We start from the raw sequence: 20,717 nt of genomic DNA, 5'->3' as shown, positions 1-20,717 counted from the left end.
GTCTTTTCATCTTATTTATGTTTTCCTTTGCTGTGTAAAAGCTTTTAAGTTTCATGAGGTCCCATTTGTTTATTTTTGTCTCTTACTCTAGGAGGTGGGTCAGAAAGGATCTTGCTGTGATTTATGTCATAGAGTGTTCTGCCTGCGTTTTCCTCAAAGAGTTTGATAGTGTTTGGCCTTACATTTAGGTCTTTAATCCATGTTGAGTTTATTTTTGTGTATGGTGTTAAGAAGTGTTTTAATTTCATTCTTTTACATGTAGCTGTCCAGTTTTCTCAGCACCACTTATTGAAGAGGCTGTCATTCTTCCATTGTATATTCTTGCCTCTTTTATCAAAGATAAGGTGATCATATGTCTGTGGGTTTACCTCTGGGCTTTCTATCCTTTTCCATTGATCTATATTTCTGTTTTTGTGCCAGTACCATACTGTTTTGATTATTGTAGCCTTGTCATATAGTCTGAAGTCAGGGAGCCTGATTCCTCCAGTTCCATTGGCTCTTCAGGGTCTTTTGTGTTTCCATACAAATTGTGAGATTGTTTTGTTCTAGTTCTGTGAAAATGCCATTGGTAATTTGATATGGATTGCATTGAATCTGTAGATTGGTTTCAGTACCACAGTCATTTTCACAGTGTTGATTCTTCCAATCCAAGAGCATGGTCTATCTCTTCATCTTTTTGTATTGTCTTTGATTTCTTTCACCAGTGTTGTACAGTTTTCTGCATACAGGTCTTTTGACTCCTTAGGTAGATTTATTCCTATGTATTCTATTATTTGTATTGCAATGGTAAATGGGAATGTTTCCTTAATTTCTTTTTCTGATTTTTCATTGTTAGTGTATAGGAATGCAAGAGATTTCTGCGCATTAATTTTGTATCCTGCTACTTTACTAAATTCATTGATTTGCTCTAGTAGTTTTCTGGTAGCATCTTCAGGATTTTCTATGCATAGTATCATGCCATCTGCAAGTAGTGACAATTTTACTTCTTCTTTCCAAGTTTGGATTCCTTTTATTTCTTTTCCTTCTCTGATTGAGGTGGCTAAAACTTTGAAAACTATGTTGAATAATAGTGGTGGAGTGAGCACCCTTGTGTTGTTCCTGATCTTAGAGGAAGTGCTTTCAGTTTTTCACCAATGAGAAGGAAGTTGGCTGTGGGTTTGTCATATATTGCTTTTATTATGTTGAGGTAGCTTCCCTCTATGCCCACTTTCTGGAGAGTTTTTATCATAAATGGGTGCTGAATTTTGTCAAAAAATTTTTCTGCATCTATTGAGATTATCATATGGTTTTTATTCTTCAATTTGTTAGTATCACATTGATTGATTTCCATATATTGAAGAATCCTTGCATTCCTGGAATAAACCCCCCTTGATCATGGTGTATGATCCTTTTAATGTGCTGTTGGATCCTGTTTGCTAGTATTTTGTTGAGGACTTTTACATCTATGTTCATCAGTGATATTGGCCTGTTTCTTTTTTGTGACATCTTTGTCTTGTTTTGGTATCAGAGTGATGGTGACCTCATAGAATGTTCGGGAGTGTTTAAAGACATACCATATTTTGAAACTCAATAAATATCTTTAGATATTCTGTGTTTTGAAATATGTATAGGAATAACCTGATGAATAATAAGAATATTTTTCTTAATCAATTTATAAAATATTTCATGCTATCACTAAATTCCTGTAGTCAAAGTAGAAAACAATCTTCCACCACTACTACCACCACCATAAAAATACATGTGTATTATAGAGCATACTTACTGGAGATGTGAAAGCAAAAATAAGTTGGTTGCGTGATTGAATACTCTTTGGTTGAGTCTAATGTTAATCGGAATCAAAAGAATCTAATCTTATGTTGACTCATACATTTATATATCTCTCTGAAACTGTATCTATGGTTTATAGTTCATCAAAACCGGCAAACTGATTTCAATGACTAAGCCTTTGCAAACTATTTTCCTTTCCATATTTTAGCTACCATGCAAAAGCGCCTGAAGAAGGAGAAAAAAGCAAAAAGGAAACTACAAGAAGCCTTAGAATTTGAATCAAAGAGAAGGGAGCAAGTGGAGCAAGCACTTAAGCAAGCTACTACTAGTGACAGTGGATTGAGGATGTTGAAAGGTAATGTCTGTATTGCACCTTCACACTCAAGGTACACAAAACAGAGAGAGGGAGAGAGCCAGGGAGGGAGAGGGGGAGAGAGCCAGGAGGGAGAGGGGGAGAGGGAAAGGAAGGAGGGAAGGAGTGAGGGAGGGAGAAGCTTTGTCCAGGAATACAGTAATTAAAAAATCGATTTGAGGCCAAGTGCTTTAGTTCATTAATTAAATCTGTCAAAATAAGCCCTATTCTGGGAGATATAAATAGTCTAGGAACAGGAAATCCTGCTGCTTTTTGCAGAAGAAGTAATATTGATAACTTCCCTGCACTTAAAATGTAAGTGTTTTAGGTCCATTCGTGTTAAAATATGCTGATGTTTGGTGTACTTTATTTTAATGAGCTTTAGAATGCTGGTTCCTTTAATGCAGATTGCATCAGTGATGAGGGCTTAAAGAGTGCCTGGTTGAAAATGAATGTTCTAAGTAAATTCCTGGAGCTCCTGTGAGAAGAGGTGTTTCTGTCATGAAATCTCTTAATTCCAAACTTTTCTGATTCCATTTTAAATGATGAAACCTCACAACGTAATTTCATTTCATAGGCTATTCAAATTTTTCTTTCAGAGCACGTTCACAGCTGGTATATCTAACTGATATGTGTACATAACAGGGATGAGCCTAAGAATATTATACATGTGAATACACATACTCCATAGCTAATATGACACACACATGAACTAAAAGGGGGTTGCTTCAAGTGTCCCATACTAAGAATGAATAGAGAATATTGTACAATGTTCAATCGTATTTTTACCTTTCCAAAAGTTCAGTTCCCTTTTTACTGTGACTGTCTTGGATCATTGTCCTCACAATCGATAGAAATGAAGAGGTAGATTGTTAGCTCATGACAGCCATGCCTCATTGAGACACAGAAGAGAGAAGATAAATAATAATACATCAATATCTCATACTGAGGAACATCTTAGACAGTGGGAGCCAGCAATGGGGCCAACATGCTATGCACTCTAATTATTTGAGGCTCTGAACATGTAGTTCTGAGGAGGTTTGTCATTTTTCTTTTTACGTTTTTGAAATCCACCCATATGTGAATTCCACTCTAGCTCCAGTGTTCTCTGTTATAAAGGAAAAGCAGCTGTTTCTACAGTATGATGGGTAACTTGTAGTCAAATCATTTCTTTCTCACATCAGTCCTTGATGGATGATATATGGGTGTCTGTTATCACATTACCCAAGGGTGTCTGAGCAAATGTATATATATAGAAATGGCCATATTAAGCTATGCTTCATGTATATGAATAACTTTTAGATAACACATTTCATATTTAAAATTGAAAATAAAAAACCCAACTCTTTGTTTCTTTTTCTCAACTTTTTTTGAAACAATTCATGTATCTCTTGGCCCCTAGGACCAGTACTAAATAAAGACCACAAATAATAGCCTGTGTTTTGGTGTTCATGTGCATTTACCATAGAGATAATCTCATCATCTATCACATTTTACAAGTGGAAAATATACCATAAGGATGGGGCACTTCTACTTATGCAATTATATATTTTTTTTTTAATTCCACTGTCAGGGCATGTTACCTGATAGTCTGAGGGGGTTTTATGGACAGATTATTTTCCTGAGTTTTATCTTTAGAGTGTAAAATGAATAAAGAAGTATTTACTATATACCTGGAAATATATGCCCAATTGTAAAATTCAGCTATGGTTTATAATTCTCCCTCCTACCATTAAAAACATATAGACATACAAAAAACAAAAACAAAATGCCACGCAAAGTCTCATGTTATCTATAGGACCAAAGCAGTGGTGAACAGAGTTTTCACTTTAAATGGAATCAGGAAAAATAGAAATGTACCTTAATATTGAATGTCACTTCTTTCAGATACTGGGATTCCAGATATTGAAATAGAAAACAGTGGAAATCCTCATGATAGTACTTCTATGCAAGGTACAGTAAACAGTGTACTTCTTTCTGTAACTGCTTAATATGTGACCCCTGGGGGTGGGAAGGGGATAAGCTCCTATGTTGATACTTTTCATATAAGGAAAATAAATAAATAAGTTTAACTTTCTTACTTCATGATAGAGGAAAAAGTTTGCAGTGTTTATTGAGACTATGTACTTAGAGACTAATAATTTTACATACACAATGTGAGCAAATTTCTTGTATGTTTATCCATTAAAAGGATGTACATTTATATGTTAGGCATATTCTAAAAATGCAAAATGTGAATATAATTTACCTTTCAGAAGTATAAAATAATATGCTTTTTAAATCTTACTACTTTACTGTTTGTAAATGACACAGGTAGAATAATCGTAACCTATCAATATTTGCAAAGTATTCTAGGCAACATTTTTATCAATATTTAAGTCCTGATGCTAATTTTAGATACTTTTTGAAACCAACTAAATATGAAAATAAGAGCAGGACTTGTAATACATAATTTACAGGATTCCCACAACTGTTTAGATCCTTTATAATATTTTTAAAAGTATTTAGTAGTAAGAAAATAGGGGAAAAAATTAATATAGTCTCATTGGAGCGCAAAGACAGCTAAAAATAAAAATTGACCACTGGAGATTTTCAGTGTCTTTCTAATGCAGTTTTCTAGCCCTCTATATGCAGATTACATTTATTTTCACATTCATGTCTCACTCTAATAAAAAAGAAAAGGATCTCCATGAGAAAACGATTTCCTAACTTTCAAAAAAGAAGACAACCATAGAAAGGTTGCCTGCTGGATGTTTAACTAATCAGTGCCTTTTCACGGTGTAATGACAGATATCTATGAAGGCAACAGAACTGGATGTGACCAAAAGATCCATGTGGGTTCATCTGTGGGTCACCATTTTGTACGGCAACTTCAGAAAATTTAGAAATCTTGACTCAGGTAGTTTTGCACATCATCTTTGCAAAACCAGGAGTGTTAGAGATCATGGATCTTCTGGTAATGCCTGATTCTGCTGCAGCTGGATAGAACTAACTAATGCATTAACTTTTGTGAAAGCATGCATGTTTAGCTCACTCAATAAAGCTTTTGCTGTTTCTTATCCCTCTTTTGCTTACCTGCTTTCTTCCCTCAACTTAAAGGCTCTGTTTGTGTGAGCAAAGCCAATTTGGATGGGACTCAGTGTTTATCCAATCAGTACACCACAGTGAAACATATAAATAAAGCCCCACTAGTTGTGGTTGCCACCATAGATCTAAGGTAGGGTTGAACAAGTCTGAAGCATTTGATCCCTTCTGAATCTGTGACACACACATATAGACCCAGTCTTTAAGGAGCATTGAGCTTGATTGAACCTTTCTTTGTGGGATGTAAGGGCAGCTTTGTAACTGTAAGAGGTAAACCATCACTGGGTTGTATCTTTTTTTTCCTTTAATTATCCTTCATTATCCTTTAATCCTATACTCCCAATTTATTGCTGTTTGTTTAATATATATATATATATGTGTATATATATATATATATATATATATATATATATATATATATATATAAAATTCTTTTAGTTCACAGTAGTAACATCTTTCTACTAACTTTCTAACTCTGAGATAAATATAAATTTTTGAACTGTCCTAAAGTTGTTGCTTCATTTCCATGCAACAAACAACAGATAACTTATCCATGGAAAGTCAGTTAGGTTATATAAGGAAAAGCTAGATTCACTATTTGGCTCAGTTTTTTATTTTAATGGAGTCTCCAAAGAATGGCTTTTGCATATTAATTTGTGATTAGGAGAGGACACATTTAATATTTGTTTTCAGTGAGCATACTTTTAATAAGCTTTCCTAGTTTTTACTGGGTAAACAGGAGAGAATTAGCTCTACCTTTAAAAAGATTGAGATGGAACATATTTTAAAGCAAGGGGATTAACTTTTATATATATTTTTTCAAATTACAAATCAAATTGTCTAGAATTTGTGGTTAATATTTTCAATATATGGTAAAGTATGGTGGGTTAATAATTCTTACTAACTGTCTGTCTTTTAGGTTATGTTAAATAGTATTCTTGATAAAAGTGGTAAAAATGAAAAAGTACACATTCCCACATCTCTTAGAACAGCATTTAAGCATGGTAAATGATAAAGTTCCTATCATCAATTTATGAAAAACTAGAGTAAATTCCTTTTATTAATATGAGAGTAGAGTCACAATTTAATATCTAAAAGAAATTATTTTATGAGCAAAACCAATTTATTCTATTCCAGGGGAATAGGTGCCAGAAAATATTATCAGAGTTAAATATAATTCATCAAATCAATCAATTCAAATAATTACCAAAAAAAATCTCAATAATATTACTTTTTTGTTTAAGATGTTCAGAATTGAAAGATTACTTTTATATGTACCTATGAACTAAAGAAAATGTATTATGCTTGGAAAACAAAATGCAAGCTTAACCATTACTTTTCCATTCTGCCTAATAATTTTGCTCTTGTGTGTTATCATTCCTTTCTTTTGTGACATATTTTGATACTGTTTTCATCTTTTTCACTTCCCTCAATTACCCATTTTTTAACTTGGAAGATTATTTCCCAGCATTGTTTGTGAGGTTCAATTCATGCATGCCAATCCAATGTCATTTCCACAACTCATCTTCATCACAACAAACAATTCCAGCATCAGTGAAGTCTTTTCCTATTGTCAATAGCTCTGCTGGATAGAAATCTATTATTCCCTTAGTGCTTTTTCTCTGAAATTCAGTTAGTCGTTTTGTGACATTTCCTTAAGAGGACTTGGAAGAATGTTGCTTGGCCATCATTAGAAGTAATAAAGTCATATATAGGAGCCTTCGCTGGAGGTCCAGTGGTTAAGACTCCATGTTTCCAATGCAACGGGTGCAGGTTTGATCCCTGGTCAGGGAACAAAGATCCCACATGCCACGTGGTGCAGCCAAATAAGTAAATAAATAGTAAAATAACTAAAAAAAAAAAACCCTCATATATAGTTTTATGATAATTTCCACAAACTGCCCATGTACTAGGATTCTTATATGTATTCTAAATCTCTTCAGCTTAGTTATTTTATGTCTTTTATGCTTTGAATGTTTGACAGACAAGGTATCATGCATAGATCACTTTCTGATAAAAGGGTTTCTGTATCCCTTATATTTTAGCAGTCTATGATAGCAACTCCTCCTGTATATTTTAAGGTGATTAAAAAATGAATACACACCCACTCTGATAGCGGTGTCCACTATTGCTGGCAGTGAAGGATATACACTAATATCCTCCCACACAGATTCCCATAACTCAGTTAGGGGCCCACAAGACAGAACATCAACCATCTTATCAACCAATCTCCGTTTCACATAAAATAAACATACCAGGTGTCATTAAGTGTACCTTCAGATCAATGATTTTTGCAAATGACATTCAAGTACCATTTGCGTAGTGCATTTTTGCTGATAAAAACAAATTAAATTAGCACAACAACAAGTGAGCTGATAAAAACTAAAACCGAACAGCAGTACCATTAGCTAACAAAGTAATATTTTCTCTTTACTGCATTCTGCCATTTAGTTATTATCCTATTGGAAATCTAATTATAATCCTTTTACTCCCTAGTCAAACTTCACAGTTTTTGCAAGTTTAGCACTGACAAGTGATTTCATTACCTTTGATTGCCCGTGCCCGGATTGACTTAACTTCACTTGGAGACCTAAAAGCGCTCTCAGTTTCTCAGATTCCCTGTTTGCACATTACAGCAACAGCTCCTTTAATTAATTAGCATGAACAGCAGCAGCATGAACTGCTGAACAGAAAATAACATCATTTTATGATCACAGGGAGACTTCTCCTTTTGCATGTTTATACCTTAGTTAACTTTTGTATGACTATATTTCATTGTTAGGGGCTACTGGTACAGTGCATGTTTCTTTAGTTTTCAAAAATTGATATCATCATCTTAATAATAATAATAGACAAAACAAATCCAGAATATGAAACTTCTATATTTTAGAAAACAGATAACAGCCTTCATGAACTGACTTTCTAGTAACAAAATAAAATAATTTTTTAAAAAGTTCAGAGGAAATAACATCATAAAGTACAAGGGCACACAATGACGCATTATTCCCATTTCTGCCACTGCATTTGTTTGGGAAGAAAACAAAACAATACAAAAACACTAGGAGCTGCTTTTGCAAGAGGAATGTCAATATCTTTGAATCATTTTTACATTTGTTTTTTTGCCTACATGCTTGACAATGACACAAAATGGTTTAACACTGGAATATATTTTTCATCTGATATTTTTTCAGATATATGGTGGAATCTTGAATAATTTTCTCTTCTTTTTGATACTAACACACCAGAAGTAGATAAGAAATCCAACCTACATGTCAAAGTTAAGCAAAATTTGATGTAAAAAATAAACGTATTAAACCATTTGTTCCCTCTGAATCATTTTTGTTCAGAAAAAAATGTGGGAGCTTATTCAAAGAGTATAAACTTACCGTTCTGATATGTAAAATCCATGATCTCATCTATGCAGCATTTGGTGAAGATGCCACTGAAGAATTAAAGCAAAGTGACTAAAGTGTTATTTGACTCTAAAAGCAACAGACACAATTTTAACATCTCTATGTTAATAAGAACACATATTTTACAATGTAATTTAATATACATATATTTATAGTATAGAATTTTAAATATATACTATGAAATATATATGAATATGTATATTCTTATCCATTTTTCTCAAAATCAATTTGAACAGTGTTTATCCTTCCTTGACCTTTGATACCTCATTATCTTCTCTCTTTGTTGCTCACTTGATAACTAAAACTACATTTTTCCAAAGAGCTTAAGATGCCATACCAATATTTATTGAAAACAATTACCCTTGGGCTAAGATTGTCATTGCAGGATTTGATAAAATAGCAAGGAAAGTGATGGTAGGGGCAAGTAAGGGGACTGGAAAAGAGAAATCAACATATGATTTCTTGCCATGTATGTGATATGACAAGAAAAACTAAAAGGAGAACAGATAGAATTTCTCTACAGGCTTTTCTCCTAACTTCCACCAGAGTGTGGTTTACATCTTTCTCTAGGGGTTCTATAGACTATTTCCTGCCCTACCCTCATAACCATTCATTTCCCTCCCCTTTAATGTCTTGTCTTGTGTTGAAAGATATACATAGGCACTATAATATTCCCAGTGTTAAGTAGAAATGTTCTCTTATAAAGTAGAAATACATAGCATGCCAGCAATTATAAGGATTGTGGGAAGTGGGTCCTCTTTCCTCATAAATATGTCCTTTGAGAGAGGGAGACTTTTACTACCCAAAGAAACTTTACTGCAACTGCCATCATAGAGTGTGAAAAGGCTGTAGCGCACACCCCACAGAAAAAATCCTAGCATCTTTCTCTAAAGCAGCAACATTTTTTTTTCCTGTAAGATTCATTATATGGCCTCATTCTTTTTCCTTTCTATTCCAGGAAGTATTTGTCTCTCGTTTTCTTCATCCTCCACAGGATCTTTATTTTAACTGATTGTACCTCCCAGCCCATGTCATACCTCTTTGCTGTGAAATACCTGTCAGATTATAGCACACATTATGCTTCTATTTCTTTCTTAGGAGGATGTGACAAACATTACTTGATACTTTAGGGCCTGGTTTTCATGGAGTGGCTTGCACCACTTACCACCGCATTATTAAAAGAATATTTGCAGTGACTAAAAGGCTGTCATGCTAATTATGATGATAACATAAAATCTCATCTACAGATCTAAGACTTACAAGTCTAGCTATATCTCACTCACATAATAGATGAAATTGTAGTTGTAGGGACAGCAAGATAGTGAGACTTGCAAGACAAAATAACAATAGGGTGTTCTGCTACTAAGCATTTTAGAGTCTACAGGGGTAATTCATTAACAGGTCTTTCTGACTATAGTATAGGATGAGTTGTTTCACTCAACTTGTATAACTGTTTAGTCACTTTATGCCCCATCCTCTTTACGTATGCAATACAATTTTTTAAGCAGAAGAGTCACCCTATCCCACTTACCAACCCAGATACACCTAAGGAACATGCAAAAGGAAAGCCTTTCTTGAATTAAAAGTTTAGTTTTATTTTCCACTTTCACATCTCTGTTTTAATTAAGAAAACAGACAGCATTTTCATAGAAGGCTGTAATCATATGCCACTGTTGAAACATCACTTAAAAATAAAATTATTATATTACTGACATGTTGATGTGAGATGGTTCTATGCCAAGATGCTTATCACTCTTAGAATGAGGAATTGATATTCTAAAATTGGAACAGTGAAAAAAGAAAGACAATACCTAATATTTGTATAACCTAGTGAGATTTTGCCATTATTTTTCTTTTTTATTTATTGGGGGGCTTAATTTTAAAAGGTAATTTATTGGGTGACTTAACTGACACTTCAGAGGATAGATTCAGGCCTGGCTGGATCCAGAAACCAAAATAATAAATCCATTCAAAATGTCTTCCTTCCCAGTTCCTCCCAGTCTCCCTTCACTTTGAAGACTTTGATTTTTTTCTTTTTAGATTTGGCTAGGTTTTCTTGTTCCATTACATAAAATGTTGCAAGTCCAGGCTTACTGCTAGCTCTCTCATTGGTAACATATTCCATCATAAAGAGGAACTTGTCTTTGTGCCATTCTTTTTTTTTTTTTTTTTTTTTTTTTTTTTTGCAGTACACGGGCCTCTCACTGTTGTGGCCTCTCCCATTGTGGAGCACAGGCTCCGGCTGCGCAGGCTCAGCTGCCATGGCTCACGGGCCTAGCCGCTCTGCAGCAATGTGGGATCTTCCCGGACCGGGGCACGAACCCGTGTCCCCTGCATCGGCAGGCGGACTCTCAACCACTGCGCCACCAGGGAAGCCCTGTCCCATTCTTAATCCACACATCCTCTAGCAGGATTATTCCTGTGTGATATTTAAGAAAGGTATAATTAACCCCTATTTTATAAGTAGGAAAATAACCCAAGAGAAGTTAATTGGCTTGCTATTGGTAGTGGGTTCTAAAACACAGGAATCTTAACTCCCTTACCCATTGTTTTCACTATCAATCCATATTGATAATATTACTATCAATCCAAATCTGTAAAAATCTCTCATAGTTAGTAAGCTAGCTAGGATATTTAGCTAGACTTTAATATTCTCCCATGCAAAACAATGCAGCAGGGCTGGGGTGGGGAAAGGCTTCTCCAGTTTGTAGTTAATTAACCAAAATAGACTAAAGCCACTATAATTTAATAATCACTTCTGCCTTAAAACTTTGCATAGATTGGGGTAATACTCACAAAAATTACACAAATGCAATCTCTCTTTTCTATTTAAAACTATGTAGAGAAGCTGAAGTAGGAGTAGAAAGAAACTTTTCTATTTGTGGCTAAACTCACATCAACCTATAGGAATGAGGCCTTAACAGATTTTCAGTTATCTAATTTTAGGCTAGGATTCTTTTCTGTAGGCCATTAGCAGAAAGTTTTATTTGTTGCTCTCAGGAACTTTTTTCTCATTTTTGATGGCCATGTAACATTCAATTTTGGAAATTAAAGTGAATTTAAAGAAAAACGTTGTTTAGAATTTTTTACAGACCTCCTTGACATTCCTTAATCTGTTAATCACAAAGTTTATGATTTACTTGTTTAATGTTTGAAGATTAACACCAGTAGTAATCCACATACTTAAGTTGGAATCTACTTTACCTCAGTTATACAAATGGTTATTTGGATAACGCTTTCACCAATTCCTCTATTAGCTTTTAAGAAAGCATCATTTTTTTTGTAAACATTTCTTCTCTATTTCCCTATTCTCCCATAATTTAAGTGCTCTTATTTTCTTTAAAACAATACAAATGAATGTCATGTTGATCTTAGCATTGGTGAGTAACTATTTAAAATGAGTGAGGCCAGGGAGATCAGCTCCGTCCTTTGTGACCACCTAGAGGGGTGGGATATGGAGGCTGGGAGGGAGGGAGATGCAAGAGGGAAGAGAACTGGGGATATATGCATATGTATAACTGATTCACTTTGTTATAAAGCAGAAACTAACACACCATTGTAAAACAATTATACTCCAATACAGATATTAAAAAAATTTAAAAATTAAATGAGTGAGGCAAAACCTGCAACTCAAATCTTACAATCTCTTGGTAACTGCATTTCAACCTTCTATGGGAAATGTTGGATGTGGTCATTTTTAACGTTGTTCAAATTAACATTTAATGTTTTTCCATTACTCTCATTTTCATTTTTCTCCATATTTTTATTCCATTTTATGATTACTTTGAATTGAGAAATTACAGTGTTTTTCTAACATTTCAGCATACAAAAGGAGTAGCTAAAAGTTATAAAAAGGAGAACATAGTTCTACTTTTAAATATTACATTAAGAATTTTACTCGCGGTCCAGTGGTTAAGACTCTGTGCTTCCATTGTAGGGGGCGTGGGTTCGATCCCTGGTCAGGTAACTAAGATCCCGCAAGCCAAATGGTACAGCCAAAAAATAAATAAATAAAAAGCTAAAACCAGCTTAAAAAGCAAGAAAACAAACAAAAGCTAAAACTATAAAGCTTCTAGAAGAAAACTTAGAAGAGTATCTTTGCAAACTTTGGTTAGGCAAAGTCTTTTTAGAAAGGACATAAAAAGCACTAACCATGAAAAATTGTTAATTGGGTTTCATAAAAGATTTTAAAATCTGTTCATCCAAAGATGTCAAGAAAATCAAAAGACAAGTCAAAGACTGGGAAGAAATATTTGCATTACATACAGCCAATGAAAGACTTGTGTTACAGCTCAATAATAAAAATAAAAAATAATTATTACATTAAAATATTTCCAATATGCATCCTGTACAAATCTCAAGTAAATTTGACCTTACAAATCCATTTTGTAACTGTACTTATGGAAGGTAGGTGATAACGACCCTAGATTTTTTTACAGCAATGACATAGCACGTAAGTAGCTTACTTCTTTTTTACCATGACATCATCTACAACAAGAAGTAGTGAAAGAATATGGCATTCTACATATGACATAAGTGCTTAGAATGACTTAGTATGGCTCCTAACATAGCATTCCATGAATACTAGTTTTTATTTATTCTCCTTTCCCTTTCTTTCTCCTCCCAGCTGGAAAGTAGAGTTCACATATTTCTAGAGCTCTTAGTGTAGCTCAAAATTTGCAGGTCTGTGTATTGAACACATGCACTTTCGTTGCTGTTTTATAACTGGTCTATAGGAAGCACAATGAAGTGGTGGGAAGAAGTCTAGTAGTCAAGGTTTCTCAGTTACTAACTGGCTAACTCAGTTAACTAACACTGAGAAGTCATTCAATTTCTCTCTCCCTTAATTTTAGTAAAATAGTAATATTTGCCTAATCCTCCTCGTCAATAAGTTAGATCCATACTCTTTGACAAGTATAAATACAGTATATTATTATTACTGTGCCCTATAAAATACATATGAAGTTAACATTTGTGTTTGTATATGTAGATTTTAATAAGGGTGAAATAATTGACATATAATTGATATATAAAACCATCTCTAAAACATATGTTCTTCTGTGTACAGTTGTGGTAAATATATTTTTATATTTTATCCTCATATGAGAATAGGAAGATAGCCATGTCCCTTTCTAGGGTGTTTCTTACAAGAACTAGAGAGTAAATAAAAGAGAAAAGCGTATATTAAAGAATTAATTCACAAAAACAAAGTGAGTTAAATACAAGTGAGAGAGGTTGATACTCCATTATTATACCATTTGCAAAGAAAATCGACTTGTACTGGTCTTTGTTTTTTTATTATTATTCTTTTTTATTTTAATTTTTTTTACATCTTTATTGGAGTATAATTGCTTACAGTGGTGTGTTAGTTTCTGCTTTATGACAAAGTGAATTAGTTATACATATACATATGTTCCCATATCTCTTCCCTCTTACATCTCCCTCCCTCCCACCCTCCCTATCCCACCCCTCTAGGTGGTCACAAAGCACCGAGCTGACCTCCCTGTGCTATCGGGCTGCTTCCCACTAGCTATTTATTTTACGGTTGGTAGTGTATATATGTCCTTGCCACTCCCTCGCTTTGTCACAGCTTAACTTTCCCCCTCCCCATATCCTCAAGTCCATTCTCTAGTGGTCTTTGTTTTGATTAAAGTATAAGTCCGAAATTTTTTAGGGCTAATAAGGCTAAGTGTTTATTATTTTCACTAAACCTCCATTTTTTTTGAATAAGTGCTACATTATAAAAATAAGCACTAGACCTTTCTGAAAAATGACTCTAAAACAATGCTTTTCTCTAGAGAAAGACGAATCAAATGCTATACTTTTATTTATCTGCCCCTATCTTGCAAAGTTCTACTTTTCCTACTCACAGATTAGAAGCACTGTATTTATATTACTGTCCTAATATCTAACTGGACCCCCAACTAACCTCAGTACTGTTGCTTATTTGATTTGAGAATGTCCCATTCTGAACATGTTTGACAATTGAAGTAAACTTCATATAAATAATTGCGTATTTAATTTGGATTGAACCTAAGACTAAAGTGGAGCATTAACCAGCATGTTTTTTTTTTCTTTCTCTTACTCAGGTCAGGAAAGCATGATCTTTTAAATGTGATCTTATTTAGTGCCATATAACATAATGCCCATTTGAAAATTAGAAACATATCACTAATTAGGCAACTTCAAGAAAACAGAAAGCATAAAACTTAATACTTAGCAGGAGAAATCATTTATAAAATATTGGCATCTGTTCAAGAATAAGTTAGCTACCCACCAAAATAAAGGTTTGATAGCTCAAAGTATGCCTGTGATGAAGCCTAGTAGTTTTTAAGGAAATCCCTTTGTTTATATAAGTGAATTAGTGGTGACCCAACACTTGGAAGGAAATATGAGCTCTGGGTAGAAAATGTAATTTTTTCTAAACTTAAATTTAAGCCTTCAAAAATGTTATAGACATGTTTCTTGGTAGTTTTCAAAAAATAGTGAGAAGTTACTTTTAAATAACATCCTGTCAGGGAAGGAAATCTCACCCTGAAAGGAAATTGCAATCATTAACAAAGATTTTGATTCAGAGAAAACGGTGTGGATCTTTACTCATGTTTTAGACTGTGAAGGGGAAAAAAAAAACTTTTTAAATGGCTTGCTTATTAAGCTAGTCATGCATTTCACTGCAGGTTGTAAAGCAGTAGAACATGCACAAGAGGCTCATAAGCATATTTTAGAGTTAGGAAATATCATTTACACCATTTTTATATTGTTAATATCGCACCCAGAGAATTTGCTTAAGCTTCAAATTACTGTAAATCTACAGTTTTGCTCACCTTTGTATAATTTTGTTTTTAATAGAAAGAGGCCCACATCAATAAATATATGATTAAGGGATATGTGTAATAAAATAATACATTTATTACACACAGATTTATTCAAATATTGAACATATATAGCACAGCAAAATACTATAAAGCCAATTTGTGGTTTTTAGTGAAGTTCATTAAGTAGATTTTGGATTTTCTTTGTTGGAATGAAATTTTGACCGGTTTTATTGTTTTTTCTGTGCAGCCTGAACACTGATGCCGGAACTCCAACTGATCATAGGCACGAATAGGGTGCTGTAGCAGTTACCTGCTTATCTAGTGCTGTAATTCTTTAAAATTCATACTCAAATTCTTAAAATATGGAACCATCTATTACTATTTGTTCATTCCTGTTAATTAGAACCTGGCACATACAGGAAAAATGTGTTAGAGAATGGGCTTCACAAGTGTTTAGGGGATAATCATAATGATGATTGAACTTGATACTTTACACTTCTATAACCCCTTTCTTCCATGGAGTTCATAGTGCTTCATAAACATTATCACATTAAACCAGAGAGCATCCTAGGGGGTAAGTAGGTGGAAGAATTTTTAAGACATAGAAAATTCTATTTCTAAATGCTGTGACAGAAATTAAAATGCAGACACACCCACTTTAAGCTATGATTACTATGAAATAGCTTTATATTTGGCTGACCCGAGATTTAACAGGCATTAACGTGAGGAGGTAATTCATTTGTGCAAATGATCCATATTTGTTAGCATTGCTTTGGAGATCACCTTTCTGAAAGAAACACGTTGCCTGTACAGTTCTCTAAGGAAATATGGAGAGCTCTAGTTTGTAGGTTTTACCACACTTAGTTCTTCCTTTGATTTGTTGATGGTGGAGCAAGTCATTTAACACCTTTCTACTAGCATATTCCTTACTGTAAAGAAGGCAATGATAAAAACACATACCTAAGCAACTAAAAATACCTCTTTTATTTTTTTCTGCTCTCTTTCCATCTCCAATACTGTTTCCTCTTCATTAAGCTATCAACCAGCAAACAGACTGAAAAATCTATACACCTAAGAATGGAGAAAGGCAGATATGGTGGGTCAGTCACATCATGGATATTTTCCACTGCTCACCCTCTGGTCTAGACATGGCCACATGCCTAAGATGTTCCAGTCGTTAGAACCCAATGGGTCATTTGGCTTGAATTGCCCAGGAAATGGCCTCAAATATTTTTAACTGTTTACTTAATGGAGACCTGGCCAAAGGCTGGTGGCAAATACTTGTCATCATTATTTTCATGCCTCCTAGGAATCTAATAGAGCAGTATTCCAATGTGCTAAATGGTAGTCTAGTGATCAAAAAAATTAACTCTCCTCCTAAAGTGCCCTCTTTACACTAAGCAAAACCTAATCCATTGTGTTATTTTTACATCTGCCCTCGAACTAAATTCTGATGTGACAGAAGTATCACTCATCCTATGCAAAAGTCCAACTGAGTTTTTATCCATTCTCCAATAATCAGTTCCCTGTGGCAGTACATGCAATTTCTACTGGAATGCCCAGCTTTCCTACACATTTTAAAATATCACATTAATTCATATCAGTGTGACATTCCAGTCATTCCATGTTCTGAAGGAATTTTTTCTAAGGCTTCTGGTTCTCTCTACATACTGTAGAAGATCTATCTGTGTAGAGTAGGTATGTTGCTTTAACCTAATTCAGTGAAATAGTGCCAAATTAGAAATCAGTTATGGAGAAGGACCGAAGCAAATAAAATTTTTTTAGAACTTTATTAATATCAAATACCTGAATTGAATAACAAAGAGGTGTGACTTAAAAAATAACATCCAGAAACGTCTCATTATTTGATAGTCAAACAGGATATATTGAGCTATAGGGGAAATTGAACAGCATTTTCAAATTAATTAAGTTACTGAAAAATAAATATCTTTTTAAAAATAGATATATGTTAATTGACTTTGGTTGAACTATAAGGAATCCTCGTGCATTTTCTTCTGGCCTTTTTCTACATACCTGCCTTCTTTGTGATGCCTGATTTTAGTTTTTTTTTTTTTCTTAAGCTTCAGATATATACCACAAAAGGCAAGTCTCACACTTACTTGAGTTTGTAACAACCAGGTGTGGCCCTTTAAAGATAACTTATCAGCAGAGGCTTATCTCCTGTATGCAGGAGGACACACCAGACTCCTGTGCCATGGGGTATGCCCATGTCAGGCAGTGCTGTGCTAAGCGAGGGACTGTATGGGCCTTCTATTTTATTTTTAAAATGGTCACATTTGTGTGTATTGAATCCCCCTTTTACTTATCTGATATATCTTAAAGCAATAAACTCTGCCAGCTCTCCTGAAATGTCAGTGTGTGTCACTCCTTGTAAGTTCCCAAGCTCCCTAACATTCCTCTGGAGAGGCTTTGTTCATTGCTCTTCCTGATCTTTAATCTTGTTTACATCCACAATGCATATTAGATCATCTCTGTTTGGAACTCAAGTACAAAACCTTTTAAAAACATGAAACATTCAATTACTAATTAGCTGTTTCCTGTTCCTAATGAAGTGAGCATGCCAGGTTTGGATTAAAATTCAGCTACTGCTCTGCTCTGTTTATGGTTCCAGATGTTTTTGTTTTATCTAGGAGTTTACTTTGACAGCTACTACTAAATGATAAATCACTCATATTATAGGCAAAATGCATTTTGAAATTGAAATGTGGCAAACTTTGAGATTGCTCCAAGGATCAGTGTCAGTTAGCAGGTCAATATTGGCTCCTTCCATATGATCACAGTATTCGCATATGTAAAAGAGTAACAGAATCTGTGTCAACATTGTACAGCATGCTACACAAGAATCTATTTTGCTACTATCCTCTAAATTTGGAGAAAAAAGTTTAACTACTTTGAAATCTCAACTTATTGTATTCTAAGTAGAAAAACTGATTCATATTAATACTGTCTTCTGCTGGCCTAGTTTTTCTTTGGATTTTTGAACTGCTGTGGAAACACTTCCTGATAGGCCTTATAAACTGGCACATTTAATGAAGGGTGTGGGCAAATGTTTGTCTTTTTTAACAAAGACAAAAATTAAACATAACAAAAGAGGGCGATTTTTCAGAAACTGCATTTTTCTAAAGGAAGATGGTGATTGCTTTTTGCCATTTGTTACTGTGTTTATGTACCTTTTTTTTTTACAGGATGTTACTTTTACCATTGTTTTCAAATTTGTAATGTTCTCAATTTGTATTGCATGATTTAAGTTTTAACTATATTGTATAAATTTCAATTCTGGTAAAATGAGTGTCTGCTATTTGATGTTGAAGAGCTTTCTTTTGACATTTAGGCTGTGTATACAGAGGACGAGGTAGACTGGAAAACAAGCAACTATCTGGTGAATTTTATCAGAATAAAAATCTCAGACACCGCAAAGGAGTCTGAGCAATTCTCTGGGGTGACAGACTACTACACAGTTTCCCCAAATTCAAACTTTGTTTTCTTCTTCCCTGGAAAAGTTCAGGTGAATTCCATGGGCTCTTAGGCAAAATGCCTGGTTGCCCTCTAATGAAGTCTGAACGTCCAGGTGGTCTAACATAGAACCACATTCTTTTATTCTTCTATTACCTTACCACATCTTTATTTTTGGTTCTGAGGTATTATCCAGAAAATTCCACTGACTCGCAATACCTCTGACACAGAAAAAAAAATATTTTAAAGATTTTATACATTAAAGGGGTATGTCTTCCTCCTGACAGTGCTAAGCTTTGACTAGACTGAATTAATATTTTAGATGAGGTATATCAGTCCAACAATGATAATGTATTTTCCTTTATATGTGAAGATGATACAAACATAGACTTTAAGTGTTTTTTAAGCCTGGGTGATGGATTTGTACTGATCATCCACACTTTCTTTCCTTGTTCCGCTTTTGTCACCAAAAGCCAATTTTTATGAGGTAGCTGGATAGAGACTGGGGCTATAAGCCATGGCTATGGAAAAGAGGAAAGTTGGACAAAAAGAGGTAGAATTGTTTTTGGAAATTGTTTCCAACTATAACTTTTACCCACACCATCAAATATTTTCTAACTCTAGAATGGTATGGATTCTTTTGATTACCCATATTTAAATAGATACCAGTTTCACTAAACACTGTGTTTAAAATGATATTCAGAACTTGTCTCCCTTCATGCAGTATACATGGACAGTTAACCTGGGGAGAGGAAACGAAATGTTTCATCAAAGCTGTCATCACCTTAGATCATAACCAGACATTCCTTTTTCCTTGTTTTGGTAAACCATATGGATCTCAAACATAACATTCTGTACAAAAGGAAAAGTAATGTAGATAACAATAGTCATCATAGCTTATGAAGAGTCTTCTCAGTCTTTGATGTCTTCAGTGCAGTGGAAAGAAAAAAAGAAGCTGTAGCATGCAACTTGAAGGATCTTTGAAAACTGACACATTAACATATAGAAGTGTTAAGAAATTTTAAATTTTACCAATATTAAATCAAGCCTGTAACATCAGATCATTTAAGTTCGTGAAGATAGATGTTTAGTATTTTAAAGTACATATTAGAATTATTCCTCAGAAAAACTAACTTGTTTTCTTTTTTTTAAAGGAGGTAACTATTACTATTTAGCAATGGCACAACAGTTTTATTCGTCCTGAAAGGTCTTCGCTGGCTTTACATAAATGAAGATGCTTGTGATTCCAGTTTATCTCTGAAACTATTCAACATGGAGTTAATTCAATTGTGTTTATCAGCAAAGCTTTGTTTACCGAAGCAGTTATTCAATCTATATTACATTTTTTTAAAGAAAGAACGTGTGTACATTTTAAAAGCAATGACGTAAACTCTGTTTTTGCAATTGATTGACCAATTTAAGAATATGAGCTAAATCCTAATGACTAAAGTAACTTGACCATATTTGATGCTTTTCTATGCTCACTTCAGCTTGGCTTTTTGTCTTTTAAGGGAAAAAATGTGGTAGTGTGTTAGAGACTAGAAACATATGTATGGTTTCTCTGTTCTACCATATATTAAGTTAAAGTACACCTTCTTTGTTAAAACTGTACTTGCTAAACTTCAGCAAAATAAAAACATTTTGACTTTGTCAATTGAACTGAGTGTTTATTTCCAAATTGCCAACTGTAATTATTGAAGTAGAGTCAGAGCACAAATCAAAATATAGGAACTAAGAACATGTTTGCAAAGCTTCCTCTGGTTTGATTATTTCTAAACAAATATGAACATGCATCTTATTCCATTTCACCTG

At 34.0% G+C, this 20,717-nt stretch overlaps 1 protein-coding gene across 1 annotated transcript in view; it reads left to right on the top strand.

Annotated features, from left to right (window-relative positions):
- DACH2 (dachshund family transcription factor 2) overlaps positions 1 to 20,109 on the top strand; it is a 638,130-nt gene extending 618,021 nt beyond the window's left edge. Inside the window, exons 11-13 of the mRNA XM_060002017.1 lie at positions 1,976 to 2,122; positions 4,007 to 4,072; positions 20,060 to 20,109. Of these exons, the coding sequence (XP_059858000.1) occupies positions 1,976 to 2,122; positions 4,007 to 4,072; positions 20,060 to 20,109 (263 nt within the window). The remainder of the gene's footprint in view (positions 1 to 1,975; positions 2,123 to 4,006; positions 4,073 to 20,059) is intronic.
- Positions 20,110 to 20,717: the final 608 nt, after the last annotated feature.

The sequence above is a fragment of the Delphinus delphis genome, chromosome X (assembly GCF_949987515.2).
Source record: "Delphinus delphis chromosome X, mDelDel1.2, whole genome shotgun sequence".
NCBI lineage: Eukaryota > Metazoa > Chordata > Mammalia > Artiodactyla > Delphinidae > Delphinus > Delphinus delphis.
Note: the sequence above shows the minus strand (reverse complement) of the source record. Positions and strands in the feature narration are given on the sequence as shown.